We start from the raw sequence: 26,293 nt of genomic DNA, 5'->3' as shown, positions 1-26,293 counted from the left end.
CGAAAATGTGAACTACATCTCCCAGAGGACAGCGGGCGGAGCAGGGGATTATGGGGAAAGAAGAAACTGAGCATAATTTGGAACTACATCTCCCAGAGGGCCGCAAAGCGGCACATGCGCATTGCGTGCCTGGTGGCTCATGTGATTGGGGCCCCGCAGGACTACAGTGATGGCAACGGCGGTGGCTCCTCTACTGCGGCGTTGGTTGGGCGCAGCGGCTCGCAGCCCCTTCGGGAAGCCGACCCAGGTGAAAGGAGTAGGAAAGGAGAGGAGAAGGCACGGGCAGAGGGGGTCGGGTGGGGTAGGGGAATGAGGGGAGTGTGAGGAGGATGGGGGGAGAGCCGGTCCCTCCCGCTCAGCCGCACTGCGCATGCTCCTGAGCGATTGCTACTCTCTTAAAGGGGCGGAGGCTTCCCTTTGCAACATGTACCTTTAGTCACATGAACCGAGCTGCAGTGAAAATACTTGTCGTGCATACTCTTATGTTATATTTCATTAGGAGCTTGAAGGCATTTGTTATGTCACCAAAGGCACTCGCAAACTTCTGCAGATATACTGTGGAGAGTATTGTAACTGTGTGTATCATTATCTGGTATGGGGGAGGGGGAAGGCTACTGCACAGGATCAAAATAAGCTGCTGAGAGTTCTAAAATTTGTAAAAAATTAGTCAGGTCCATCAAGGAGCGATGCCTCAAAAAGGCAGTATCCATCATTAAGGATCCCTATCACCCAGGCCGTGCCTTGTTCTCATTGCTACCATCAGGGAGGAGATACAGGAGCCTGAAGGCGCACACTCAACGATTCATTAACAGCTTCTTCCTCTCTGCCATCCGATTTCTGAGTAGACAGTGAACCCATGATCACTACCTCACTACTTTTTTCTCTATTTTGCATGCATAATTAATTTAACTTGACTGTAATTATAACCATATAACAATTACAGCACGGAAACAGGCCATCTTGGCCTTTCTAGTTCGTGCCAAACTCTTACTCTCACCTAGCCCCACCGACCTGCACTCAGCCCATAACCCTCCATTCCTTTCCTGTCCATATATCTATCCAATTTAACTTTAAGCAAATTATGTGTTTTTATATTAGGTATTGCATTGTACTGCTGGGGCAAAGGCTGGTAAACCTGATTCTGATCATTACACAGTGCATTGTGGTAGAACAAGGTAAAACAATAACAATGCAGAAGAAAGTGTAACAGCTACGGAGATAGTGCAGTGCAGGTAGACAATACTGTAAGGTGCAAAGTCATAACGGGGGAGACTGTGAGTTCAAGAGTCCTTCTTATCGTACAAAATGCCTGTTCAAGAGTTTGGTAACAGCGGGTAGATACTGTCCCTGAGCCTGGTGGTATGTTCTTTCAGGCTTTTGTGTCTTCTGCCCGACGGGAGAAGAGAAAAATGGAATTAGAATTGATTTATTATTGTCACCTGTACAGAGATACAGGGGTGGCTGCAGTCTTTGATTATGCCGGTTGTTTTACTGAGGCAGCAGGAACTGTGGACAGGGTCCACGGAGGGGAGAGACTGGTTTCTGTTGTGATGTGCCGAGCTGTGCCCAAAACTCTCTGTGGTCTCTTGCAGTCATGGGCAGAGTAGTTGCCGTGCCGAGCTGTGAGTTGCTTCCTATAGTGCATCCTTTAGAGGCTGAGGATAGTCGAGAGCTTGCATCAACTGTTGATTTCTTCCCCCCCCCCCCCCCCCCACCACCACACCATTGAAGTTTAACTGTATTGTTGGGGACATATGTACACTCAAGGTATAAGTACAAGGACACAACTTCAGCCAAACGGCAGTGAACCTGTGGAAATTGTTGCGGCTGTGCGAGGTGGAGGTGAAGTCATTGGGCGTATTTAAAGCAGAGATGGATTGGTTCTCTGTTATGATCTTGCACCTTGCCGTCTACCTGCACTGCACTCTCTCTGTAGCTGTGACACTCTATTCTGCGTTCCGTTACTGTTTTACCTTGTTCTACCTCAGTGCTCTGTGTAATGATCTGATCTGTACGAACAGTGTGCAAGGCACGATTTTCACTGTATCTCGGTACCTGTGACTATAATAAACCAATTCCAGTGCAGACGGCAACAGGGAAAAGCAGATTCAATACTGGTAAAGTCTGCGGGGTGTCAGGTTGGTGGTCAGGAATTGAGCGGAGAACCAGTGAACTCATTCAAAGGATGAGCACCAGTCCACTGGGCTGAGTGGCCTCTTTCTTGCAGTTCCACATCTGGGAACTGCTGGGAGGTGGCTCCACCCTGTGGCAGGAGGTCACGGCTGCAGCATGGTGTGTACAGAGATTGGAAGTCTGAGTGTTGATTCAGTGTGGAACAGTCCCTTACGACAGGAGTCCCCAACCTTTTTTGCACTGCGGATCGGTTTATTATTGACAATATTCTTGCGGACCAGCCGACCCGGCGGGGCGGGGGGGGGGGGAGGAGGTAGGGTTGCCAACAGACAAGAGTAGCAGTCAAATATGTTGTGCTTACCCCGAGAAAGACTACCATGACCATGAAGCCTTGTGCGGGCACCTGTGTGTGCATGTGTGTACGTGCCAATTTTTTTCTACAAATTGTTTTTGGCGATTCTGTTCGGCGGTGGGGGGGGGGGGTGTTAATCACGACCGGAATATAGGTGATAAGTGGCTAATACACTCAATTTCATTTTTAAAAGTTTATCTAACAAATTTAATATTAAACACACAGCGCATATTTTCTTCGCATGAATATAGTGGTAAGTCAATTATCAGGGGAGGACAGGGGAGCTTGAAGTAAATGTTGAACGAACTTCCAGTGGAAGTGGTAGAGGCAGGTTCGATATTATCACTTAAAGAAAAATTGGATAGGTATATGGACAGGAAAGGAATGGAGGGTTATGGGCCGAGTGCAAGTCTGTGGGACTAGGTGAGAGTAAGCGTTTGGCACGGACTAGAAGGGCCGAGATGGCCTGTTTCCGTGCTGTAATTGTTATATGGTTATATAAGTCACTTCTAAGTCAATAGCATCATCACATTTTAAGTAACGTTTGGATATTAAACACACAACACATATTTTCCTCGTATGAACATATAAAATCATTGCAACACACCGATATCGCTGAATCAGTGGGAGCCCTGGGCTTGTTTCCCTGCAACAAGACGGTCCTATCGAGGGGAGATGGGAGACAGCGATACTCGAAGGGGGTTCCTTATGTCCAGTATATTCCGTAGTTTAGTTTTAGTCGCATTCATCGCAGAGATATGCTGGAAATGGAAGCAATGTTTTCAATGCTTTCGTGGCTATCTCAGGATATTTAGCCTTGACTTTGATCCAGAATGCCGGCAGAGATGTTATGTCAAACATACTTTTCAGCCCGCCGTCATTTGCAAGCTCAAGGAGTTGATCTCCTTCCCGCGTGGACATGGATGACGCATGCGTAATGACTTCGCATGCGTAATGGCTCAACAGTGGCCATGACAGGGAATGAGCCAAATCATATCGTTTTCTCGCGGCCCGGTGGGTGGGGACCGCTGCCTTACGGCCCTTGGAGCCGCACTGCCCAACAATCCCCTGACTTAACCCGAGTGTAATCACGGGACAATTTACAATGGCCAATTAACCTACCAGCCGGTACATCTTTGGACTGTGGGAGAACCCAGAGGAAACCCACGCGGTCACGGGGAGAACATACAAACTCCTTACAGGCAACAGGCGGAGATTGAACCCGTGTTGCCTGTACTGTAAAGCATTCTGCTGACCGCTACTCTACCGCGCCGCCCCAATAAAAATTGTAAATTACAGTAAGTAGTATGCATGCTGCATGTTTTGCTGTCTTCGTCATCATCATCATGCGCCATGTCATATGACATCATCATCATGCGCCGTGTCTTATGACGTGGGCGATCACGGTCTTTCCATGATCATGATTGTTCTTGGCAAATTTTCCTACAGAAATGGTTTGCCATTGCCTCCTTCTGGGCAGTGTCTTTACAAGACGGATGACCCTCAGCCATTATCAATACTCTTCAGAGATTGTCTGCCTGGCGTCAGTGGTCACATAACCAGGACTTGTGATATGTGCCAGCTGCTCGTACGACCGTCCACCACCTGCTCCCATGACCTCATGTGACCCTGATCGAGGGGCTAAGCAGGTGCCACACCTTGCCCAAGGGTGACCTGCAGGTAGCGGAGGGAAAGAGTGCCTTACACCTCCTTTGGTGGAGATGTATCTTCTGCCTGCCACCCAATGTTTCGATGTACATGTGGTAAATACGTCTGAATCTGTACTCTCCTTTCTTTCTTTCATCCATGTGCCCATCTAAGAATTTCTTAAATGCCCCTAATGGATCTGCCTCCACTATTAGCCCTGGCAGTGTATTCCAGGCACCCACCACTCTCTGCGTAAAAGTCCTACCTATAGCATCCCCCCTCCCCACCGTACTTCCCTCCACTCGCCTTAAAAGTAAGTCTTCTTATTTCAGCAGTTGTTGCCCATGCAAAAAGTTTCAGGCTGTCCACTCTAACTTTGCCTGTTATCAACTTAGTCACCTCTCATCCTCCTTCGCTCCAACGAGAAAAGCCCCATCTCGCTCAATCTTTCCTCATAAGACACACTCTCTAATCCAGGCAGCATCCTGGTAAATCTCTTCTGCACCCTCTCTGAAGCATTCACATCCCTCCTATAATGAGGGAACCAGAACTGAACACAGTGCTCCAAGTGTGGTCTAACCAGGGTTTTACAGAGCTGCAATGTCAAGTTAAGTTTCCGCAGTGAGTGAATTGTGACGGGAACCTCTCCACACCTCTGAAGGGTGTAAAGCAAAAATGGGGCTTGAGTTACCTGCTGCTAATTGTTCCTTGTTTTGTGCTCCAGGTTCTTGGTGCGACTGCGTGCAGTCACCGAAGGCTGTCGGCTTTTGTTGTAAGTTTGCTCGCCCTGCCACAGCCCCCCCCCCGCACCCCAACCCCACACACAAGCGGCTTTGCACATCACTGTCCAGTGACAGAAGCAAAATCTCCACAGTCATTCTGCTTCTAACATGCTCACGCTAAACCTGCTAACAGCCGGTGTGCGGACTCTTGTTACAGGTGGGGCTTGGTGGTGGGCACACTTGCTGGGTCGGGTCTGGAGAGAAGCTCCCACAACATTCGCTGCTGCGGACTGCGCCTGCCTGCTGGCTCTTCACAGCCTGCACTTCCCCTCATCCCTACCCTAATCCTTCCCTGTATCCGTCACCCCTCTGGTCCCTACACCCCTCCCTGTATCTGTACCTCACTCTGCCCAACCCTGTAGCACACTACCGTCTGTCACCCCTTCCAGTTCCTGTACCCCTTTCTGTCTCTGCAAACCCCTCCGGCCTCTATGTCCCTATCTTTCTGTAAACCACTTCAGCCCCAACACAACGCTCCACCTCTATGATCCTCTCCAGTACCTACACCCCTCCCCATTCACCTTCACTGTCCACACTCCCAATCGGACCCCATTCACTCCCACCGTTCACACTCTCAACGGAACTTCATCCTTTCCCATTTACTCCAACTGTCTACACTTGCAACGGGACCCCATCCCTTCCCATTCACTCCCACTGTCCGTACTCCCATAGGGACCCCATTCACTCCCACTGTCCATACTCCCAAAGGGGTCCCACCCCTTCCCATTCACTCCCACTGTCCGTACTCCCAAAGGGGTCCCACCCCTTCCCATTCACTCCCACTGTCCGTATCCCAAAGGGGTCCCACCCCTTCCCATTCAACAGTGAATGTGCTGGCCTGTATTCTGATACAGGCCATTTGCTCTTCATGGCCCCTAACATCCATCCGCACAGACCACAGCTAACCCTCGGACCAGAGGCACCGTTCTTCCCTGGCTGGTAGAGCTGCAGTATCCTGGGATTGGGATTTTGCCGACAGCTTGTGCATTTGATTAACTTTCTTTTCCTTTTCTTTCCACCTACACGCCAGACTGATCACTCAATAGTAAGTATCTCTTTTAAACACACCTACAATGTGGTCATGGTGACCTCGCTCTGGCTTGTACTCTTGCAACTGGTGGATAGCATGTGAGAGACTCCAATACGGGACGATATGTAGGTGGTATCTCCCTAAGGGAGAGGGGCTGAGAGACGCCAGTCAGTGTACAGATCTCCCCTGAGAGAGAGGGACTGAGAGACACCAGTCAGTGTAGAGATCTCCCCTGAGAGAGAGGGACTGAGAGACACCAGTCAGTGTACAGATCTCCCCCTGAGAAGAGGGACTGAGAGACACGAGTCAGTGTACAGATCTCCCCCTGAGAGAGAGGGATTGAGAGACACCAGTCAGTGTACAGATCTCCCCTGAGAGAGTGGGACTGAGAGACACCGGTCAGTGTACAGATCTCCCCCTGAGAGAGAGGGGCTGAGAGACACCAGTCAGTGTACAGATCTCCCCCTGAGAGAGACCAGTCAGTGTACAAATCTCCCCCTGAGAGAGAGGGACTGAGAGACACCGGTCAGCGTACAGATCTCCCCCTGAGAGAGAGGGACTGAGAGACACCAGTCAGTATACAGATCTCCCCCTGAGAGAGAGGGACTGAGAGACACCTGTCAGTGTACAGATCTCACCCTGAGAGAGAGGGACTGAGAGACACCTGTCAGTATACAGATCTCCCCCTGAGAGAGGGACTGAGAGACACCAGTCAGTGTACAAATCTCCCCCAGAGAGAGAGGGACTGAGAGATACCAGTCAGTGTACAGATCTCCCCCTGAGAGAGAGGGACTGAGACACCGGTCAGTGTACAGATCTCCCCCTGAGAGAGAGGGACGGAGAGACACCGGTCAGTGTACAGATCTCCCCCTGAGAGACACCGGTCAGTGTACAAATCTCCCCCAGAGACAGAGGGACTGAGAGATACTGGTCAGTGTACAGATCTCCCCCTGAGAGAGAGGGACTGAGAGACACCGGTCAGTGTACAAATCTCCCCCAGAGACAGAGGGACTGAGAGATACTGGTCAGTGTACAGATCTCCCCTGAGAGAGAGGGACTGAGAGACACCGGTCAGTGTACAGATCTCCCCCTGAGAGAGAGGGACTGAGAGACACCGGTCAGTGTACAGATCTCCCCCTGAGATAGACAGACTGAGAGACACCGGTCAGTGTACAGATCTCCCCCTGAGAGAGAGGGACTGAGACACCGGTCAGTGTACAGATCTCCCCCTGAGAGAGACCAGTCAGTGTACAAATCTCCCCCTGAGAGAGAGGGACTGAGAGACACCGGTCAGCGTACAGATCTCCCCCTGAGAGAGAGGGACTGAGAGACACCAGTCAGTATACAGATCTCCCCCTGAGAGAGAGGGACTGAGAGACACCTGTCAGTGTACAGATCTCACCCTGAGAGAGAGGGACTGAGAGACACCTGTCAGTATACAGATCTCCCCCTGAGAGAGGGACTGAGAGACACCAGTCAGTGTACAAATCTCCCCCAGAGAGAGAGGGACTGAGAGATACCAGTCAGTGTACAGATCTCCCCCTGAGAGAGAGGGACTGAGACACCGGTCAGTGTACAGATCTCCCCCTGAGAGAGAGGGACGGAGAGACACCGGTCAGTGTACAGATCTCCCCCTGAGAGACACCGGTCAGTGTACAAATCTCCCCCAGAGACAGAGGGACTGAGAGATACTGGTCAGTGTACAGATCTCCCCCTGAGAGAGAGGGACTGAGAGACACCGGTCAGTGTACAAATCTCCCCCAGAGACAGAGGGACTGAGAGACACTGGTCAGTGTACAGATCTCCCCTGAGAGAGAGGGACTGAGAGACACCGGTCAGTGTACAGATCTCCCCCTGAGAGAGAGGGACTGAGAGATACTGGTCAGTGTACAGATCTCCCCCTGAGAGAGAGGGACTGAGAGACACCGGTCAGTGTACAGATCTCCCCCTGAGATAGACAGACTGAGAGACACCGGTCAGTGTACAAATATCCATCATTGGAAATGACTAAGAGACACCGGCAGTGTACAGACAACCACCAAGAGAGGCACGAAGAGAGAACTGTCTCTCCCGTTCAGGTTTTGGAACGTGAAGGCAGGAGGGAAGAAAGTATGTTCAAAATGTCTCTTACCCAGATACCGGCATGTTTCCTTGCACCAGGGCTTCCTCCCTATGTTCCTTCACCCCCTGACCACGCTCTCACTTCTCTCCACAGCCGCCGCCGGCCAAGTATGGGGGCCGTCACACAGTGGCGATGATCCCGGGCGATGGAATTGGCCCAGAGCTGATGGCACACGTCAGGGACGTGTTCAGGTGAGCACTCGCAACTCTGGAACCGTGGGTAGAGGCTCGGGCTCCATACACGTACATAAAGGTGGGGTTCAGATACAGACATGATGGGCTGAATGGTCACATCTAGATCAAGCTCTCTTCTTGCTGCCTTCGTGAGGGACTTACAGAAACCTTAGGTCCCAACCCAGCAGATTCAGGAACAGTTATTACCCTCCAACCTTCAGAATAGATAACTTCTTTCACCTCAGCACTGAATTGATTCCTCAACCTAAGGAGTCTCTGTCAAGGCCTCGACAACTCCTGTTCTTAATATTATTTATTTACTTTTTTTTGTATTTGCAGTTTGTTTTCTTTTGCACTTTGGTTGTTTGTTAGTCTTTTGTGTTTATTTTTTCATAGTATCTATGTATTGCTTTGTTCTACTGTGAATTGCCACGAGACAATGAATCTCAGGGTAGCATATGGTGACATGGGTGTACTTTGATAATAAAATTACTTTGAACTTCAAACTCGGCGGATGGGGCTAGCATGGAGCAGTTGGGCCAAAAGGCCTGCTTCCATGATGTCTGAGCCTGTGACTAGGAGTTGGTGTTCTGAGGGAGCTGGATATGCTTCTCAGCAAAGGATTAGAATTTAACAGGCTGATAATGTGAGCGATTAGAAAGCAAACGGCTCTGTGGTATTTAATGCAAGAAGATCCGAGGGTATCTGGCTCTAATTAGATAAAAATCCTGGGTTCTTGCAAAGCGTGTTCAACATTAACTGTTTTTCTCTCCGAAATGCTTGCCTTGCATACTGTTCATCCGGATAAATTCATTACTGCAGTGCTGTTGAGATAAAACAATAGACAAGAGCTTCTGCAAATGCTGGGAATCTCTCGTCGGAGTTCAGTACCCAGCGCAGTCTGTCAGGAGGTTGTACTTTCTCCCCGTGACCACGTGGGTTTCTTCCAGGTGCTCCCATTTCCTCCCACAGTCCAAAGACATACCACTTGGTAGATTAATTACTCATTGTAAATTGTCCTGTGATTAGGCTCGGGTTAAATAGATGGGTTGCTGGGTGGTGCCAGAAGGGGCTGTTCCCTTTTGCACCTCTAGATAAATTAACTAAAACTCACTGACATAGGTAACGTTGTTGGTTTGCTGCAGCATTACAGTGTAATACATAGAAAATACTATAAATTACAGTGAGAAATATATGTACGGTGGATTTCGGTTAACTGGGACACATTGGGACCAGTACATTTTGGTCCAATTAAGCAGCTGCCCCAATTTACTGAAGTTTTATGGAAATAGTTTTAAAAAGGCAAACTATGTTTAACTAAGTAATGTGTTTTTTAAATCAAATACAGAACAAGTTTGAACACTACCAATACTACTATAGTACTACTTGTGGCATGGTCAGATGGTCAGCGACTAAACCGGCTCCCCTACCAGGCTTGCCTGGTGAGGAGGGTGGCTAGACACCCTGCAGGACGAAAAACAAGACCTGTCAAAGGGCGGATGAACCCTCTCGTAGGGTCAACGGCCATCTAGCAGACATGTGCTATGAAGCGCGGAAAGGGCATCCCTTGTGTCAAAGCTTTATTTGGCCATTCACTGCAACAGAACTTCCCCCAGCCGTCTTGGACCCCACCGCTGGATCTGGGAGGGGATGTCGAGAGGGTGGGTCTGGACCTGTGCAACCCCCTACTCACCTAAAATCCACTCATGCACACGCTGTTCCTTTCTGAAAGGAACCATCATCATCCTATGGGATGGGTAGCCAGAGAGAGAGACTACTAAACTGCGTATTAGTTCTTAGTAGTTATCAACAGAGGAATTCATCCAGTGAATTTATTCAGTTGACTGTCATTAGAGCAGACATTTAGTGCAGAAAATGGACTGGTTTCATACAATGCTTTCAATGATTGCATCCTCTCAATCTTCATTTTATTGTAACATTCAAGACAATTGCTGATACCTTCAAATTCTTTGTAGCTCCTAACTTGCTGAAGTTGTGAAATTGTTTCATTTTCACTCCTGGCCTTTTCTGACGTTTGCAAGCCTGAACATTTGAACTAGCATTGAGCAAAACAGTTTGGAATTGTCTTACTGTTTATTTCTTGCCAACTATCAGTTTCTACAGACATGCAAGCGACACTATTTAAAAACCGTTCGCTCTAAGTACTGTGTAGCATCACACGACGTGCACGTGACTGACACTAGTTCAAAACTGTTTGGCAACAGTCTCCTGCCTCGATGGAGCAGCATAGCATCCAAAATAAATGAAGGGAACCCTGGCTATTTCCTCGATTAGTTGTTGTTCTTTAAGAGTTGTCCTAAATAAACGGTGCCCCGAATTAACCAATGGTCCAATTAACCTGAACCTACCATACATAAACAACTTAAATAAGCAGTACAAAGAGAGAGCAAATCTTGAGGGAGTGCTCATGGGTTCGTTGGCCAGAAATCTGGTGGTGTGTGGTGGGGGGGGGGGGAGGAAGAATCCTGAACTGTTTGGGAGAAGGGGAAGGTGTACAAGCTGCCAGGTGATAGTTGGGACCAGGTGGGTGTGTGGGGGAGGTGGGGATGAAGTGAGAAGTAAATAAGCAGTAAGAGCAGAATTAGGCCATTTGGCCTGTCGAGTCTGCTCTGCCATTTCATCATGGCTAATTGATTTCCCTCTCAACCCCATTCTCCTGTCTTCTCTTCATAACCTTTCACGCCCTGACTAATCAGGAACCCATCAAGCTCCGCCTTAAATCTACCGGATGACTTGGCTACCACAGCTGCCTGTGGCAACGAATTCCACAGATTCATCAACCTTTGGCTGGAGAAATTCCTCCTCAACTCTGTTCTAAATGGACATGCCTGTATTCTAAGGCCATACCCTCTGGTCCTAGACTCCCCCACTATAGGAAACATCTTCTCCACATCCATTCTATGTAGGCTCTTCAACATTCAACAGGTTTCAATGAGATCCTTCTGAACTCCAGCAATTACAGGCCTCCTCTAAACCCTCTCCAATAAGGGGCCCAAAAGTGCTCATAATGCTCCAAGTGAAGCCTCACTGGTGCCTTATAAAGCCTCAGCATTACATCTTTGCTTTTATATTCTAGTTCTCTTGAAATGAATGCCAACATTGCATTTGCCTTCCTCCCCACTGACTCGATCTGCAAATTATCCTTCAGGGAATCCTGCAAGAGGACGAGTCCCACCCAGGATTTTTAAATTTTCTCCCCTTTTAGAAAGTAGTCTATGCTTTTATTCCTTCTGCCAAAGTGCATGACTATACACTTTCCGACACTGTATTCCATTTGCCACTTCTTTGCCCGTTCTTCCAATTTGTCTTAAGTCCTTCTGCGAACTCCCTGCTTCCTCAACGCTACCTGCGCCTCTATCTATCTTCATATCATCTGCAAACTTGGCCACATTGACATCACTTCCCTCGTCCAAATCGTTGACATTGACATATAACATAAAAAGAAATGGTCCCAATTCTGACCTCTGTGGAACTTCACCAATCAACGGCAATCAATTAGAAAAGGCTCCCTTTATTCCCACTCTTTGCCAATCAGCCACTCCTCTGTACATATTTGCTAGTAACTTTCCTGTAATACCACGGCTCTTATCTTGCTAAGCAGCCTCATGTGAGGCACCTTGTCAGAGACCTTCTGAAAACCCAAGTACACAAGATCCACCGATTCTTCTTTGTCTATCCGGCTTGTTATCTCCTCAAAGAATTCCAACAGGTTTGTCAGGCAAGATTTTCCCCGAAGGAAACCATGCTGACCTAGGAGTAGAATTAGGCCATTAGAGTCTGGTCTGCCATTCCATCATGGCTGATTTATTATCCCTCTCAATCCCATTCTCCTGCCTTCCCCCTGTAACCTTTAACACCCTGATTAATTCTCTGCCTTAAATGAAAGGGTTACCATATGAGGGGCGTTTGACGGCTTTGGGCCTGTACTCACTGATTCTCAGAAGAATAAGAGGGGGATCTCATTGAAACCTATCTAATGTTGAATGCGGAGAGGACGTTTCCTATGGTGGGGGCGTCTAGGACTAAAGGGCACAGCCTCAGAATAGAGGGGTGTCCATTTAGAGTGGAGATGAAGAATTTCTTAAGCCAGTGAGTGGTGAATCTGTGTAATTCGTTGCCGTAGGCAGCTGTGGAGGCCAAGTTAATGGGTATATTTAAGGCAGAGGTTGATAGATTCTTGATTTGTTAGGGTTATGGGAAGAAGGCAGGATCCTAGGACTGAGAAGGAAATGGATCAGCCGTGATGAGAGCTCTCCTAAGACCCAAATGGCCTAATTCTGCTCTGATATCTTATGGTCTTAGATATACCCAGTGACTTGGCCTGCACAGCTGTCTGTGGCAATGAATTCCACAGGTTCACCACCCTCTGCTCTGGCTGAAGAAATTTTTCCTCACCTCTCTTCAAAATGGACATCCTTCTATTCTGAGGCTGTGCCCTCTGGTCTTAGACTCACCCACTACAGGAAACATCCTCTTCACAATCACTCTATCTCGACCTTTCAATATTCGATAGGTTTCAATGAGATCTCCCAGTCATTTTTCAAAACTCCAGCAAGTACAGGCCCAAGAGCCATCAAATGCTCCTGATTTGTTAACCCTTTCATTCCTGGGATCATTCTCATGGACCCTCTCCAATGCCAGCATATCCTTTCTATGACAAGGGGTGCAAAACTGCTCATGATACTTTTAAGTGTGGTCTGATCAATGCCTTATAAAGCTTCAACACTACATCCTTGCAAACCTCCTTTAATCTTAACCCTTCATGCATTAAAGCATGTCCTCTAGTATTTAATATTTCTACCCCGGGAAAAAGATTCTGTCCTTTCACTGCATCTCTATCAGGTCTCTCCTCAGCCTCCACCACTCCAGGGAAACAACCCAACTTGTCCAACCTCTGCATGTGGCGCACACCTTCTGATCCAGGTGAACCTCTTCTGCACCTTCTCCAAAGCCTTCACATCCTTCCTGTAATGGGGCGACCAGAACTTTTCCCTGAGATGTTTCCCGGGATGGAGCGTTTTGGTTATAAGGAGAGACGAGAGGCTGGGTCTGTTCTCCCTGGAGCGGGGGAGGCTTAAACAAAGTCTCTTCTGTCTACACGATTTCCATATCCCTCCACTCTCTGTCCCTTAATCTTAAACATCTCTATCGAACAACAACACGCCCTCTAATCCAGGCAGCATCCTGGTGAACTTCCCCACCCTCTCCAAAGCCTCCGCAACTTCCTGTAATAGGACGACCAGAACTTCACACAATGCTCCAATTGTGACCTGACCAAAGTTGAATTATTTAGCCATCTAGTGCAGAGGAGGCCCTGCAATCCCTTCCAGCTATGCTGCCGCAGCAGCCCCACAATACCGATTAACCCCAGCCTAAATCACGAGGCAATTTACTCTGACCAGTTAACCCACCCAGTATGCCCTCGGACAGTGGGGGGAAACCAGAGCACCCGGGGAGGACATACAGAGACTCTTTACAGAATGACGCCGGAATTGAACTCCGATCACCCTAACGTCGCGGGCTGTAATAGCGCCGCACAAATCACTACGCTACCGCGGCGCCCAGTTTTATACAGCTGTGGTGTGGCTTACACTCCACTCCCCAACAGGTGAAGGGACACCTACCCATCGTGTGCCTACTTTCAGGGAGCTGTGGACTTGGACCCCCCACTCCCAGGCTCCCTTTGTACATCAGAGCTCCTCAGTCACGCTACGCACAGTGTGTTCTCGTATTTGAGACGCAATGCCTCACACTTGCCCTCTCCACGTCCCTGTCAAATAGCTCCGGGGAGGACTGCACACAATATGATCGAGATAGAGGCGTTTAAGACGCTCTGAAACAGACACATGAATGTGTAGGGAGTGGAGGGATATGAGCCATGTACGGGTAGAAGCGATTCAGCACTGTGTTTGGCAGGTTTAATATCACCAGTATATGTCGTGAAATATGCTGTCATTGTGACAGAAGTACAATGTAATACATCATGATAAAAACTTTAATTACACTATATTAAATAGTTAAATCAGTAATGCAAAAATAAAAATAAAGAGGTAGTGAGGTTAGTGTTCATGGGTTCAGTGTTCATTCAGCAATCGGATGGCAGAGGGGAAGAATCTACACCTGAATCTCTGAGTGTGTGCCGCCAGGCTTCTGTACCGCCGTCCTGATGGTAGCAATGAGAACAAAGCATGACCTGGGTGATGGACGCCGCCTTTTTGAGACATTCCGAACCATTCCAAAAGATTGGCGACTCTGGATGAGGTACTTATGGGATGAAGGGCCTGCTTCTAGGCTGAGTACTGTCCCACGTTCTGTGACCGCTTTGTTCCGAGACCTTGTCCCCAGCCCGCAGAAGGGTTTATTTTCTTTTTATTTAGAGATACAGTGCAGAGGAGGCCCTTCCAGCCCTCCGAGCTGCTCCGCCCATCAACACCCGATAACTCCGATTTAACCCTAACCTAGTTACGAGACAATTTACAATGACCAATTAACCTAGAATGTGGGAAGAAAGTCAGAACTAAAGTAAGTTTTATTACCAAACTACAAATATGTCACCATATACAATCCTGAGATTCATTCCCTTGTGAGTACACTCAACAAATCTATAGAATAGTAACTATAACAGAATTATTGAAAGACCGTTCAACTAGAATACAGAAAAAAGCAAATACAAAAAGAAGAAACAATAATATAAATACATAAGCAATAAATATCGAGAAGATGAGATGAAGAGTCCTTGAAAGTAAGTCCATTTCTTTCTTTTCAAATCTTTTTATTGTTATATACAGGAAAAATAACACGAGTACATCGAAGTAACAACACTTAAAATGCCTCAAAAAAAAACATTATCTTAAAGATTGAAAAAAAATTTTGTGATAACAAAAAAAACCTACTAAGCAGAAGAGTGAGGAAAAAAAAGAACCCATTAGGTGTACAACCCCGGAGTCACGCGTCATACAAAAAGCTTCTAAAAATAAACATCAAACAGCTAGCAAGAAAAGAAAATATATTATAAAAAAGTTACAACTAGATCGTGGAAAAATTGTATCAATTAACTCAAATGATAATAATGAGCAAATGAGCCCCATCTTTTCTCAAAATCAAATAAAGGTTCAAAGGTTCGACTTCTAATTTTCTCCAAACTAAGACACAGCATCACTTGAGAGAACCATTGTGACAAAGTGGGAGCTGGTGGATCCTTCCACTTCAACAAAATGGCCCTCCTAGCTATCACTGTAACAAATGCAATAACATGTTGGTCAGAGATAGAAATACCATGAATATTTTGAGGAACTATTCCAAAGAGCACAGTTAATTTATTAGGTTGGAAATTAATTTTAAGTGCTTTAGAAATTGTTGAGAAAACCGACTTCCAGAACTGTTCCAATATAGAACAAGACCAAAACATATGTGTCAGTGTAGCTATCTCAGTTTTACATCTATCACAATGACTATCAACATTAGGAAAGATTTTAGAAAGTCTCTCCTTTGTCAAATGATAACGATGTACAATTTTAAATTGAATCAATGAATGGCTAGCACAAATTGAAGATTGTCCATTTCAATGACGGTGGCAAGTGAAGTTATTCTCTTTTGTTCAAGAGCATGATAGTTGAGGGGTAGTGACTTTCCTGAACCTGGTGATGTGAGTCCTGAGGCTTCTGTACCTTCTTCCTGATTTCAGCAGTGAGAAGAGAGCCTGTCCTGTGGTGGGTGGTCCCTGATTATGGGTGCTGCTTTCCTGTGACAGCGTTTCCTGTACATGTACTCACTGGTGCTGAAGGCTTTACCCGTGATGGAATGAGTAGTATCCACCACTTTTGTAGGATTTTCCGTTCAAGGGCATTGGTGTTTGCATACCATGTTGTGATGCAGCCAGTCAATATACTCTCCACTACACCATTATAGAAGTTTGTCAACGTTGTAGATGTCATGCAAACTGGTAAGGAAGTAGAGGCACTGCTGTGCTTTCTTGCATTTAATCGCACTTACGCGCAAAAGTCGGAGGACTTGGAGAAAACACACACATTCCACATGTGAGAGCCCCTTACAGAGGACTCTGGGATTGAAGTCTGAACTCTATAACGTTCCGAGCTGTAATAGCTTCGTGCTAAACGTAATGCTACTGTGACAGTTCATCCAAGGGAGGAGAAATCTGGGATTCTGCCCCAAGAGACCCAGTTGCTGGGTTGGTGCATCGGAATACATATAAAGGGAAGGAAGGTAACAGGGAATGTGGAGCCAAACTCATTATGGAGAACGGAATGGGAGCGGATAACTGGCTGTCACCTTCTGACCTTCTGCTGCCCTGACCCAGGTGTGCCTGTGTCCCGGTTGATTTCGAGGTGGTGGATGTCCATCCTTCGCCAGACAGCAGGGCCAGCCTCGAAGGCGCGCTGACAGCAATCCGGAGGAACCGCGTGGCGCTGAAAGGTGAGAGAACCTGGGGGTTTTACCAGCAGCTCTGTGGCATTTGTCAGGAATGTCCAGTGGAACCCCTCCCCTTCCCATACATCTCTCCGTCTACATCCCCAATGGGATCCACCCTTTCTCATTCACTCTCAGCATCCACACTCCCAATGGGACCCCTCCCTTTCCCATACCTCCCACCGTCCAACCCCAATAGGACCCCTCCCTTTCCCATACATCCCACTGTCCATAACCCCAATGGGACCCCTCCCTTTCCCATACATCCCACTGTCCATAACCCCAATGGGACCCCTCCTTTTCCCATACATCCCATCCTCCACAACCCCAATGGGACCCCTCCCTTTCCCATACCTCCCACTGTCCGCAACCCCAGTGGGACCCCTCCCTTTCCCATACATCCCATCCTCCACAACCCCAGTGAGATCCTCCCTTTCCCATACCTCCCACCATCCATAACCCCAATGGGACCCCACCCCTTCCATATCACTTCCACTGTGCACAGCCCCAATGGGAGGCACCCCTTCCCATACATCCCACCTTCTGCACTGCCGATGGGACCCATCCCTTTCCATTCACTCTCACCGTCCGCACTCCCAATGGGACCCCACCCCTTTCCAATCACTCCCACCGTCCATAGTCCCAAGTGGGACCCCACCCCTTCCCATTCACTCCCAGTGGGACCCTTCACATTCATTCCAGTTGTGTCATTAAATGATTTTAGTCTGGGAGATTTACAATCAGCAATTAGCCCATGTTTCAGCATTAGTCACAGGGAGCTTGTTCATACAAATATGCTTCATAATTCTACTGTCCGTTGCAGGCAACATTGAGACCAATCATAACATGCCCCCATCACACAAGTCCAGCAACAATCTGCTGAGGTAAGTGGGTTTTACCTCACACACATACACGAGGAGAGGGGGCAGGGTTTATATAACACACACACACACACACACACACACACACACACACACACACACACACACACACAAAAGCACTGGAGGAACTCAGCAGTAGTTCAGGCAGCATCTATGGAGGGGAATAAACGGTGTATGTTTTGGGCTGAGACCCTTCACCAAGACAGGAAAGGAACAGGGCAGAAGCCAGAATAAGAAGGTGGGAGGAGGGGGAGCGGTTCAGGGGGTTTATATATAGAGTGTCAGATGCATGGGAGTGGGTTATGGACTGGAATCTAATCCAGGGGTTCGGGGAGAGGGTTTATATATAGAGTGACAGATGCTTGGGAGTGGGTTATGGACTGGAATCTAATCCAGGGGTTTAGTGGGTTAATATATAGAATAGCAGATCCCTGGAGTGACTTCCAGGCTAGGATATAATCTAGAAGTTCGGTGGGTTTACATCACAGACCGGTATCCAATCCAGGGGTTTGACAGATTTATATATAGTATAGCAGATCCCTGGGAATGGGTTAAAGGCTGGGATATAATGCCAGTAATCTGTAACGGGTGATAGCGTTTGTTGCTGTTACTGGGTTTATCTTTATGCCAAGCTGTCGTCTCTAACCTCTGTCGCTTACCTGTCTTCCCCCTCCCCCCCACTCCACACACACGGCTGATGTTAGGACGAGCCTGGACCTTTACGCCAATGTCATACACTGCCGCAGCCTGCCCGGCGTGCTGACCAGGCACCAGGGCATCGACATCCTCATCATCCGAGAGAACACAGAGGGAGAGTACAGCAACCTGGAACACGAGGTGGGTTGGGTGCTCCCACCACCCCTCAACCCCACTGCCCCGACCACCAAGAGTCTCAGTGCGCTGACAAAGAAGGAATACGCCCCCAACTCACCGAATGCCCCTCATGGTCATGGGGAGGTAGCACGAGGTGGGCTCTCTCCACCGTCTCCCCCTCCCCCAAGCACGTCAGTGCGCCGGCAGGTCGGGAATGCTCGCTGACTCACCAAACGTCCCGCACGGTCGTGGGGAGAGACGTCGGATGGGTGCTCTCCACCATAACCCTTACCCCAAGCCTGTCATTGCAATGACAATGATGGAATGCGCACGCCACTCACAGTCGCAGGAAACTGTCACCCTTGCACGAGTGAGCTGGTGTCAGTGTGTGTGCTCTGAAGAGGCAGGACCCGACTGGGTTCCTCTCAACACTTCTGTGTGGGAGGGAGGGTGTGGAAAACGTATTTTGTGTGTGTGTGGTGTATGTGTGTGTGTGTGGGCATGCATTTGAATGTGTACGTGGACATGCATTTACTTGTGAGCGTATGTGTGTTCACAGCACACAGCCTGAAACTCTTCCTCTTCGCAGACATCCACGAAACAGAAAACGCCATAGAACGATGGAAACATCGAAGTGCTGAAACCTTCCCCTCTCCCCTCCCTTCACACAAGCGACAGCAAAAAGCTTTGAACCTCCCCACCCACGCCAGCAGAAGCAATGCACTGGCAACAAGGGAATGCATGACACCCTCGCCCCACCCACCCCACCAGGTATGCAACAGCAAAGGTCCCGAAGAGTCCATTGAGACAGTCCATAACCCAGCACTTCAGTATCTCAGACAGTCTCTCTCCCCGCTCTCTCCCCCCTGCCCCTCCCCCCTCCCCCTCCCCCCCCCCCCCCCAGCGAAGTGAGAGAGAGGTTGCTCCTGCAATGATGAGAGTGGAGGCCAGCAAATCACTGGTTACATACATGTGGTGTGTCTGTGTCGGCCTGTGTTTCTAAATGGCCGTGTGTGTGAATCTGTGCCCTGTTGTTGTGGCATGTACGCACACCAGCACCAGAGGCTGCATGATCCTGCCCATCAGTCACCGCAACGGCTCCCGACTAACCCGGCAAAGTGGCCGGACGCCAACCAGGGCTCTGGGGCTCCACTCTGCCAGAGGGGAGGGTGGGAGGATCCAGAATGCCGGAGCAAGTCCCTGGCACCGGGAAGAAGACACTGCAGCTGGGATCCGCTCCTGAGCTGGGAGGGTGTTTGCCTAATGTAGGGGACAAGCTGAGAGCAGGGTGCAGTGGTTTCTGAGATCATGCTATACTCTGGTCAATCACCGTGCTCCCTGACAGAGCGTGACAGGCGTGGTGGAGAGCCTGAAGATCATCACCAAGTATAACTCGCTGCGGATCGCGGAGTACGCTTTCCAGCTGGCCCGCGCCAGGGGACGGCAGAGGGTCACCGCCGTACACAAGGCCAACATCATGTGAGTATCCCCAGTCACAAAGACAGGGAAGCAGGCAGATGAGGGAGTCACAGAGATGGGGAGGGGTATATGGGAGGGAGGGGTCACAGAGACAGGGAGGGAGGGGGTCATAGAGACAGGGGTGTAGGGGAGGGAGGGGGACAAGGAGATGGGGAGGGAGCCTATCACAGACGTGGAAGGGTGTATGGGAGGGAGAGGATCACAGATGGGGAGGGGTGTAGGGGAGGGAGGGGTCACAGAGACGGGGAGGGAGGGGGGTCACAGGGACGGGGAGGGGTGTAGGGTGTCTCAGAGACGGAGGAGGGAGAGGGATATTGGAGAACAGGTGAGCAGGGAAACGGTGTAGATGGTTTCACCCTCACTCCACCCACCTTTCTGACTTCAGGAAGTTGGGGGACGGACTCTTCCTTCAGTGCTGTAAGGAGGTGGCAGCTGGTTACCCGGATATCAAGTTCGACAGTATGATCGTGGACAACACTACCATGCAGGTACCCATGCTTCAGCGACGTGTGCAGTGATGGGAAGGTCCCAGTCCTCCGGGGCCCTTGCCAGATCTAGGACATTCCCACCTGGATGAGCGTAGGGAGGACAAATGGGGCGGCCAAAGGTAACATGTCAGGAGGGGTGGGCAAGGGGGCTATGGAGAGGTCTCCCTCCTCCCATCACACAGGCTTCAGATGACCCCTGCCCTCCCTGCCTCTGTGGCCTCTTCCCTCCTCACTTCTATGACACACTCCCACCCCTACATTCTTCCCTATCTCTGTCACCGTCTTCCTCTCCTACACCTCTCCTTGTCTCTGTGACACTCCTCTATCCCCTACACCCCTCACCCTCTCCTAGACCCCCTCCGTCCCTGTCTCTGTGATGTTAACCCTCTTCTATAGCCTTCCTCACCTTCCTAACCCCCTCCCTGCTCGTCTCCATCACCCCCCTCCTTCCCCTACATCCCTACCCATCCTTCTCCGTCTCTGTGACCGCCTTCCTCCTCTACATCCCCCCCTGTCTCTGTGATCCTCCTCTGTCCCCTACATCCCTACCCTCCCCTTCTCTGACCCCCTCCCTTCCCTTCTCCATGACCCCTCCAGCCTCTACACCTCCTGCCCACCTCTTGACGCCCTCTCCAGCTCCTACATATTCCTGATCACTCAGCCTGACAGTGGGTGAGCAGAGGTGAGTGCTGACTGCTACTGGGGCCTCGCTGTGTTTCGGAGTGATCGGGTACAGGGGTGTAGAGGAAGGGGAGCAGAGAGTAGACAGGGGGAAAGGGGAAGAGAGGAGGGGTCAGATATGAGTGGGCATACCGACCCATGGCCCTGTTGTCTGCCCACAGCTGGTAGAAGGGATATGAGGAGAGGGGAGGAGGGTTCAGACATGAGTGGATGTACTGACCCTGGCCCTGTTGTCCACAGCTGGTGGAAGGGAGGTGAGGAGAGGGGAGGAGGGTTCAGACACGAGCGGACATACTGACCCTGGCCCTGTTGTCTGCCTGCAGCTGGTGGCGAGGCCGCAGCAGTTCGATGTGATGGTGATGCCCAACCTGTACGGCAACGTGGTGAGCAACGTCTGTGCAGGACTGGTCGGGGGTCCGGGTCTTGCCCCCGGTGCCAACTACGGCAAGGACTATGCCGTCTTCGAAACGGTGAGCGGAGGGAGTGCGGCAGTAGAGGTGGTTCTCATGGGGGCCGATGGAGGGGTGGGTGAGGGAGCACCGTACTGCGAGAGAGTTGGTCAGGAGGATGGTACAGTGAGGAGGGAGCACCGCACTGCAGAGAGACCACCAGTCTGTGGAAGGGGGTGGTGGTGAGGAGGGAGCACCACACTTTGCATCCCCCAGGAAATCTCCCTGCAGCCAGTTTCCATAGAGAGAGTGTCGGCATCTACTTCCCCCACATCCGCACCACAGCAAAGTTCAAAGGAAATTTTATTGTCAAAGAACATACACGTCACCATATACAACCCTGAGATTCATTTTCTTGTGGGCATACTCAATAGTTCTATAGAATAATAACCACAACAGAATCAATGAAAGACCGCCCAGCTAGGGCATTCCGGAGTGCAGAAGACAACAAACTGTAAATACAAAAAAAAAATTAATAATAACAAATAAGTAGACAACAAATATTGAGAACACGAGATGAAGAGTGCTTGAAAGTGAGTCCTTAGGTTGTGGGAACATTTCAGTGATGGGGCAGGTGAAGATGAGTGAAGTTGTCCCCTTTTTGGTTCAAGAGCCCGAGGGTAATAACTGTTCCTGAAGTTGGTGGTGTGAGTCCTGAGGCTCCTGTACCTCCTTCCTGATGGCAGCAGTGAGAAGAGAGCATGGCCTGGATGGTGGGGGTCTTTGATGATGGACGCTGCTTTCCTGCATCAGCATTTCATGTAGATTTGCTCAGGGCTTTACCTCTGTTGGACTGGGCCATATCCACTAATTTTTGTCGGATTTTCCATTCAAGGGTATTGGTGTTTCCATACCAGGCTGTGATGCAGCCAGTCAATATACTCTCCACCACACATCGGTAAAGTTTTAGATGTCATGCCAAATCTCTGCAGTCTTCTAAGGAAGTAGAGGTGCTGCCGTGCTATCTGCGTAATTGCACTTAACAGATGTGAAGAGTCCCGGCTGAAGCCCTCACTAAATGTAGTGTTAGCCGTTCCAGCAGCATTTCAGATTATTCCAGTCAGCTTGTGATCTAGAGAAGGCTCGCACATTCCTCACGTTGCTAACGTCCACGGATCTTGTCTCTGTCACCTCTGACCCACTGCTGTCCATCCACAGGGCACCAGGAATACAGGCAAGAGTATCGCCAACAAGAACATCGCGAATCCGACCGCCATGCTACTGGCCAGCTGCCTCATGCTCGACCACCTTGGGTACGACCTTCATGGTGGGGCATTACTGGGAGGTGTGCAAGGGGTTTATACATAGAATAACATTGTCAGGAGTGGGTTACAGGCTGGGATCTTATCTGAGAATTTGGGGGTTTATATATAGAATAACAGATCCTGGAAGCTGGTTACAGGCTGGAATCTAATCCAAGGTTCAGGAGAGTTATATATAGAATAACAAATCCCTGGGAATGGGTTACAGGCTGGGATCTAGTCTAGGGGTTCAGTGGGGTGGTTCATGTATAGAATAACAGATCCCTGGGATTGGGTTACAGGATTTGAGTTATCCCTCCTCTATATCTGCCCTCTCTTCATTGAGTTTTATCCTTGTAACACAACTCCCTGTTTCTGTCACTCTCCCCCTAGACTCCACAGTTTTGCCAGTTTGATCCGGGACGCAGTCATGGTAACCATGAATGAGCATCGGGTGAGTGACACGTCTGTTCCCGTTACCTGAATCGCTCCCGCGGATTAACGGCAGGCGTTCACTGCTGTGTCAGCTGTGCCTGTGTGTGTGTCTGCCCCTCTTGAATCCATCCAGGGCCACAATTTCACCCACAACCCCTTTGCTCAGTATCCATTCACAACTACTATCCAAATCTATGCACTGTCCAACTCTGCACATAGCCCCTTGCTTACCCTGATGGTGTGGAGGGAGCTTCACTCTGTGTCTGACCCCAGGAGTGTGTGATGGGACGGTGTGGAGGGAGTTTCACCCTGTGTCTGACCCCGGGAGTGTGTGATGGGACGGTGTGGAGGGAGCTTCACTCTGTGTCTAACCCCGGGAGTGTGTGATGGGACGGTGTGGAGGGAGCTTCACTCTGTGTTTGACCCTGGGAGTGTGTGATGGGACGGTGTGTAGGGAGTTTCACTCTGTGTCTGACCCCGGGAGTGTGTGATGGGATGGTGTGGAGGGAGCTTCACTCTGTGTCTGACCCCGGGAGTGTGTGATGGGATGGTGTGGAGGGAGCTTCACTCTGTGTCTGACCCCGGGAGTGTGTGATGGGATGGTGTGGAGGGAGCTTCACTCTGTGTCTGACCCCGGGAGTGTGTGATGGGACGGTGCGGAGGGAGTTTCACTCTGTGTCTGACCCCGGGAGTGTGTGATGGGACAGTGTAGAGGGAGTTTCACTCTGTGTCTGACCCCGGGAGTGTGTGATGGGACGGTGTGGAGGGAGTTTCACCCTGTGTCTGACGCCGGGAGTGTGTGATGGGACGGTGTGGAGGGAGTTTCACCCTGTGTCTGACCCCGGGAGTGTGTGATGGGACGGTGTGGAGGGAGTTTCACCCTGTGTCTGACCCCGGGAGTGTGTGATGGGACGGTGTGGAGGGAGTTTCACCCTGTGTCTGACCCTGGGAGTGTGTGATGGGACGGTGTGGAGGGAGCTTCACTCTGTGTTTGACCCTGGGAGTGTGTGATGGGACGGTGTGTAGGGAGTTTCACCCTGTGTCTGACCCCGGGAGTGTGTGATGGGACGGTGTGGAGGGAGATTCACTCTGTGTCTGACCCCGGGAGTGTGTGATGGGATGCTGTGGAGGGAGCTTCACTCTGTGTCTGACCCCAGGAGTGTGTGATGGGACGGTGTGGAGGGAGTGTCATTCCTGTTGTAACCTGTACTGTCTCTGGGCTCTGTGTTGCAGCTCCACACTCCGGATATCGGTGGGATGGGGACCACAGTGCAAGTAGTAAAAGCCATCTGCCAGATCATCGAGAATGAAAGTGGCAAACCTACACTCACATAACGGGGTCATCCATGGGTAAGTGGGGGCAAACACCAGGCCATTTGAGCCACTGCAGAATCTGAACTTAGACTCCTGGAGTGACAAAGCACAGAAATAGGCCCTTTGGCCCCCTTGCCCCTGGTGACTAGGATGCCCTTCTGAGCAAGAATAACACTCTGCATTTGGCCCATATCCCTCTGAACCAGAGGTCCCCAACCATTTTTATGCCATAGACTCCTATCATTAACCAAGGGTCCCACGAACCCCGGGCTGGGAACCCCTGCTCTAATCCTTCCCTATCCGTATCCCTGTCCTTTTAAGTGTTGTTCATGTTCTTGCCTCAACCACTTCCTCTGGCAGCTCGTTCCATATAGGACCACCCTCTGGGTGAAAAGTTTGCTCTTCGGATCCCTTTTAAATCTCTCCCCTCTCACCTTAAACTCCAGTTTTAGACTCCCCTCCCCTGAGAAAAAGACTGTGACCATCATCTTATCTACACCCCTCGTGGTTTTATAAACCTCTATAAGGTCACCCCTCAGTCTCCTTCACTCCAGGGAAAACAGTCCCAGCTTGTCCAGTCTCTCCTTATAACTCAATCCCTCCAGTCCCAGGAACATCCTGGTGAATCTTTCCTGCCCCCCTCCAGCTTAATGGCATCCTTCCTATAGCTGGGCGACCAAAACTGCACACAATACTCAGCGTGCGGTCTCACCGACGTCTTGTACAGGTGTACAGGACGTCCCAACTCCTGTACTCAGTGTCACTACTTTCAGGAAACCATGCACCCGTACCCCTGGGTCTCTCTGTTCTACAACACTCCCCAGGGCCCTGCCATTCACAGCGCGAGTCCTGTCCCGGTTTAACTTCCCAAAATACAAGATCTCTCGCTTGTCCGAGTTAAATGGCATCTGCCATTCCTCAGCCCACCACCCCAGCTGATCTCGCTAACGTTTACTGTCCACCACTCCACCAGTCCTGGGGTCATTCACCACCTCGTCCTCTGAGACGGACCGCGAGGGGCGGTGAGCAGTGAACACTGCTGTGGGAGAGGCTTTGAAGTAAGAACGCTGCGCTGTGGGAGGGCGGTGGGCAGAGAGGAAGATGCAGTGTCCTGCGAGAGGGTTAGTGAAGAGGGAGTGCTGTGCTGTTAGAGGAGTGTTGAGGGTTTACTGCCCCGTGGCAGTGGCCCAGAGGAGGGAGTGCCATGCTTTGGGAGGAGCGCCAAAGAGGGAATAGGGTGGTGAGGAGGGAGCACCATACTGTAGGAGGGACGCGGTGATGTGAAGGGAAGGGCAGCGAGGAGACACTTGCCAGGAGTCCAATCCTTGGTAACGAGATCTGTGTCTCTTGTCCCCTCCCTTGGGTTCAGGAGGGTTGGAGAGACCATGCGGTGGGGAGAGAACAGGAGGGAACAAGACAGCCTGACTGCTCCTGACCTCCTTTCTCTCCCCACAGACGCTGAATGTCCGCTGATCCTCACCGCGACACAACAACCACTTCCCTCCGGACCTCAGCTAAAGTCATGCTGGTGTTGCTGGGTAGCAGGGCTGTGGGAGAGGTTCAGGTCCAGATGGTGGTGAGGGAAGGGGGAAATGGGGTGGGGATGGTTACTAACAACACAGAACAGTGACCTTTGGCTCGGGGTTTGGACCTGCACCCTCTCCTAGCACAGTGGTCCCATCCCGGCAGTATTCATCATGTCCCGGGGCAACACTGGTGTTCCCTATCCCATCTCATCCTCTTCCTTATACCTCAGACCACCCTCTCAATACAGCACTCCTTGAGGCCCATCTCCACCGAGCTCTCTCCCCCCTCCCCTCTCTCT

At 50.1% G+C, this 26,293-nt stretch overlaps 1 protein-coding gene across 2 annotated transcripts; it reads left to right on the top strand.

Moving 5' to 3' along the window:
• The first annotated feature begins 155 nt into the window (after nt 1–155).
• idh3g (isocitrate dehydrogenase (NAD(+)) 3 non-catalytic subunit gamma) lies at nt 156–26,293 on the top strand. Of its 2 annotated transcripts, XM_072250763.1 has the most exons (14): nt 156–247; nt 4,857–4,904; nt 5,945–5,959; nt 8,160–8,257; nt 16,578–16,693; nt 17,511–17,571; nt 18,273–18,405; nt 19,727–19,860; nt 20,246–20,348; nt 21,353–21,499; nt 22,637–22,731; nt 23,113–23,173; nt 24,388–24,504; nt 25,924–26,293. In XM_072250763.1, exons 1-13 carry the CDS (start codon nt 170–172, stop codon nt 24,487–24,489), a joined length of 1,191 nt encoding a protein of 396 aa, XP_072106864.1. In that variant the 5' UTR covers nt 156–169; the 3' UTR covers nt 24,490–24,504; nt 25,924–26,293. The 2 variants fall into 2 exon arrangements, with proteins under 2 accessions (XP_072106864.1, XP_072106865.1); XM_072250764.1 differs by lacking the exon at nt 5,945–5,959.

Source organism: Mobula birostris, unplaced genomic scaffold (genome assembly GCF_030028105.1).
Source record: "Mobula birostris isolate sMobBir1 unplaced genomic scaffold, sMobBir1.hap1 scaffold_617, whole genome shotgun sequence".
Classification (NCBI taxonomy): Eukaryota; Metazoa; Chordata; class Chondrichthyes; order Myliobatiformes; family Myliobatidae; genus Mobula; species Mobula birostris.
Note: the sequence above shows the minus strand (reverse complement) of the source record. Positions and strands in the feature narration are given on the sequence as shown.